The sequence below is a fragment of the Benincasa hispida genome, chromosome 1 (genome assembly GCF_009727055.1).
Source record: "Benincasa hispida cultivar B227 chromosome 1, ASM972705v1, whole genome shotgun sequence".
NCBI classification, from domain to species: Eukaryota; Viridiplantae; Streptophyta; class Magnoliopsida; order Cucurbitales; family Cucurbitaceae; genus Benincasa; species Benincasa hispida.
In genome coordinates this window covers 72308989-72313401 of record NC_052349.1, presented here as the reverse complement: position 1 = coordinate 72313401, position 4413 = coordinate 72308989, and the positions used below count along the sequence as shown (strand labels likewise).

The 4413-nt window shown below is 36.7% G+C and overlaps 1 protein-coding gene across 1 annotated transcript; it reads left to right on the top strand.

The window, feature by feature from the left end:
• The first annotated feature begins 201 nt into the window (after nucleotides 1–201).
• Nucleotides 202–4413, top strand: LOC120090576. The gene is made up of 4 exons (XM_039048305.1): nucleotides 202–430; nucleotides 529–1485; nucleotides 2734–3406; nucleotides 3928–4413. Exons 2-4 carry the CDS (start codon nucleotides 549–551, stop codon nucleotides 4109–4111), a joined length of 1794 nt encoding a protein of 597 aa, XP_038904233.1. The 5' UTR covers nucleotides 202–430; nucleotides 529–548; the 3' UTR covers nucleotides 4112–4413.

The following is a 4413-nucleotide window of genomic DNA, read 5'->3' as shown; positions in this document are numbered from 1 at the left end:
TCCAAAATTAAGAGACGGTTTTTGCAATTTTCCCTTAATTTTAATAATTTTAATAACTTTTAGATTTATTAGATATATATATAAATTCGACAAAGATGGGATGGGCTTTCTGTAGGCTCAAAGATGAAATTGGGCCCTAAGAAAAGGCCCAGGCCCATTAAGTTCAAAAATCAGGAAAAAGGCGGCGATGAGTATTTCTACTTCAACAGACTCTCCAGTACGGCGGTTGGGTTCTGGGTTTATTGAGGTTCATCATCATACAGCTCTCATTTCCCGGCACAATTTGCATCTTCAAGTTCCATATTGGAAGTGTGAGCTTCTTCTTCTTCTCATTTCTTGTGCATTTTCCTTCAGATTCCTTCTTCACAGTGCTTCACCAACCATAGCATTTAAACTTCCTTTCTCTTCTTCTTCAACTCTGTGTTTTCAGGTTAGTTTCTTCATCTTTTTTTCATTTTTCTTTTCGTTTAGCATCGCATGAGTCGTTTTTATTTTTGTTTTAATGCGTTCTATGCCCTTGATTATCAGTTCCGGTGCTTGGCGTTTCAATGTCTTCGAATTTTGAAATGGCGATTGAGTCGGGTGCTGGGTTGAGTTCTTTTGATGAAGATAACCTTGAGAGTCGGAGTATATCAGAGTTAGTTTCGTTTCTACGGACGGCATTTAGGGCTAAAGATTTCGATAAAGTGGAGGAGGTTTTGGTTTCTAGAGAAGTTAAGATGAGGAAGGAGATTGAGAGCAAGAACAAAGAGTATGAGTTGCTCCAAAGCAGATATGAGTTTCTGAGACTGGACAGTCTCACTCGTGAATCCAAGGTCGAGCAAGACAAGGTTGACGTCGACCCTAAAGGATTTGAGAAGTGGAAGGAAACTTATGAGGAGTTGAAGGAGAAAGAGAGTGAGATTCAACAGCTGAAGGAACTCATTGTTAAAGTAAACGAGGATAGAGAGAAGAAAAAAAGTGATTTGGAGAAGTTTGAGGAAATGCTTGAATTGGTTAAGAAAACTCAGGAGGATGATAGATTGGCCATAGAGAAGCTTAACCACAAGAATTCAGAATTACAATCAGCAATTGAAGTGGTAAAGAAAGAAAAGCAAGACTATGAGAAGACTATAGAGGAGCTTAGGTGCAAGAATTTAAAACTAGAATGTGCAATGGAGGAGCTCAACTTCAAGAAATCAGAATTAGAAAGTGCATTAGTACTAGTCAAGAAAACAGAGGAAGATAACCGAAAAAACATAGAGGACCTCAAATGCAAGAATTCAGAATTGGAATGTGCAAAGAGGGAAGTTGAACATAATTACGAGCTATGTCGAAGGAAATTCGAGGAACTCGTGCGCCGAATCTCACAGTTGGATAATGCAAGCACAGTTGTAGAATATGGGGAGCCCATTGCTCCTAACAGAAACGACCCTTGCTTTGGTGGTTCCAGAAAATTGATTGGAAAGAGAGGAGCAGAAAATGACAAACTCGAGAATGGAACAGGTAAGCATCTGAAAGTTTCCCACTTGCATATTAAGTGAATGTGATTGATTGTCAAAAGGCTATCACATTGCCCAGTTGAAATCCACTCCACTGGCTAGAAAATTGAAAGTTTGGGAAATGCAGGCATTACAAATTTAGTTAGTATTTACAACTTGATAGAATGCTATTCTTGTATTTTAGTATTTGGGTAATTTCTCTTGTATTTTCCCCTTAATAGTTTATTACAAGTTCTCCAGTGTGAGCCCTACACCGTCACACGTATGCTATTTTGCCTATATAGGCTGGTACTATTCATCTATTCAATATACAGAGCAATATTAATTCTCTGCAATTATTTTCTTTTTTTCTAAACTCTTTATGGTATCAGAGCTACGGCTCTTCATTAGTTTCTATTGATGGCATCAGGCGAAGTTTCCTCCTCATCTCTTCCACCAGTCAGTGAACCTATTCCCTTGTCTAATCCCAACCCACCAACACCCTCTACTCCATTACCCACCCTGCTGGTTACTTGCTCGGTAGATATTTAATATGCATTACTGTGTGTATACATATGTGTCTCTGAATGAGAGTATTGACAAGGGGAATCTTGTTATTAGCTTAAACTTCGTCTATTTATTGAATAAATTGTTGCTTGGAGTTAAATCCTATGGTTACATGTAATACCTAGGTTTAATCCATGAATATATGAATGCCATTTGAGATGCTTATTTATGCAAGTCTGAGCAAAACTTGTTACAAGTTTGATCATTTCGTTTTCTCTTGAGCAGATAATGTAACCAACTATTACGTGCAAGGAATAGTAAGACTAGAATGCTTGGGATAGTTAAAGACACCCAACTCGACCTAGAAACTTGGGAGGATATGGTATTTGGTAATACTGAAAACTGGTTATAATTTTGTAGACCATTGATTAGAAAGTAAAAGATACATTTCTACTTTATTTATTGGTTTTAAGAAAATAGCTATTTTGCTATGCTCATGCATCATGTTGTGATATGACAGTAGATTAAAAAAAAAAAAAAAAAACAATTGTGTGCTTAGTTCACCTATGGCTTTGATGGTATTTTTCTCCGTATATAATTTTATGACACCATTTTGGGTGGTTGTCAATTTTCCAGACAAGATTAGTTTAGGCAAGCTAAGTTACTAACATTTAAATTTATGCATATGCACATGAAACAAATTTGGGTCTATTCAAGTATGATGCCAATTATTTCTTCACATGATCAAGGTAACTGTCCTTCCTAGGTACTGGAGGATGCGTTGTTGAGATAATTAGTGATGATGACCATGCTCCAGCGGAAAATTTATCTCGATCACAAAGAAATCAAACGAGAAAACGAGGTTCATTGTTAAATGATTGTGAAGATTATGATGCTGAAAGGGAGGATGGTGAGATGACCATTTGGCCCAGTGTAAGCAAGGGTAAGGAGTCATTGAAGAAAGTAGGGGCAATGTTTTCAACACCTCCACATGGTCGTGCAGACAAACATGCCTTGAAAATGCATTTTTCTCCTCGTACTGATGATTGCAAGAACGTCACGACTTCTTCAAGGGCTGCTGCAGTCATGTTGAGGCAATGTGCAGAGAAAGTTGGGGAACAATGTAGATCACTTGATTCTAAGTTCAAGTATGCTACATTTCGCATGGACTATTTCAATGATGAATGTTTCATTTCCTCAGATTCTAATGGTGATATCCAAAATAGATATGGCTCAAGTCATCTTAAGTCAGATCAAGGGAAGAAATGTAACAAAAAATGGGAATTGGAAGCTGAAATGCGTGCTGCATTTGCTGAAAATGATATGCTTTGCATGGAGGCTGTTTGTATTCTCTATAGACAGGCAAGTTTAATTGGAAAGCCATACAGTCCATATTTGCCTTCCAGACATAGAGGATTTAATGAGGCTGATTTGCTCAGGTATCTAATCAGTTTTTTCACCTATGCATATTTATTACATCATAAATTTTTTGTTTGATATCTTGGATTTTATGTTAGCTTCTGTAGGAATCTTGATCGATTCATTCCTAGATTTGTCTCTAAGTACTTGAAATTATTATAAAATGGTTCTAAAATAAGAAGGAAGTTTCCCTGTTTTAAAATGATTTATTCGATTATCCGCCCTGCAATTGTTGATCCCAAAAAGTATGCGCCAACTGTGTATTCTACTTTCTGTAGTGAGGAATTGGATGTTTCGAATCTCTCGACACAAGCACAAAATGTTCAGTTTTGAGCTCCCTTTACATCTCTTTCCATTGTTTTAACCTATATTCAGTTATACCTCGGTTGCATGACAAAATTTCTGTTATTTCTACTGTTTTGTACCTGTCTTTTGTGCCTATTGTTTGTACATGGGAATTTTTCATAACTTTGAGCGTTCTTGTAAAGTTAGCTGAGGCAAACTAGTGTGGCATTAAATATTCTGATCAAATTTAATCCAGGGGTTCCACATTGGCATTGTTTCTAACCAACGGAGATCCAAATGGGAGATTGAAGAAATCTGTGATGGAACTGGAGAAATTTGACATAAGTGGTCTTATTGACTGCAGAAGAATCGCCATCCAGCATTTGAAGCAATTATTTGAAATATATAAGAACAACGAAGATCAATTCATTTTTCATTAAAAAGAGGACAGGTTTGATGCAAAGATAGATCTAATGCTGAAGTCTGATTGTTGATGCATTTCGCTTCTTCCTCTTCCCTGCTAATTATCAATGTAAGATCTTTTGTCTATCCCTTTACTGTAGATAATTACATCTCTTGGTGAACACTACTGACTCAGATAGAGATGTAGACATCAATAGGGTACATAAAGAATTCAAGAACTTCCATTACAATTGTTGTTGCATGTGGTTGAGGCCAATACGATTACCATCAAATTAGTTTGTTAGAACTTAGAATTTAGAACTAGTTTTCTTCTTTTGAA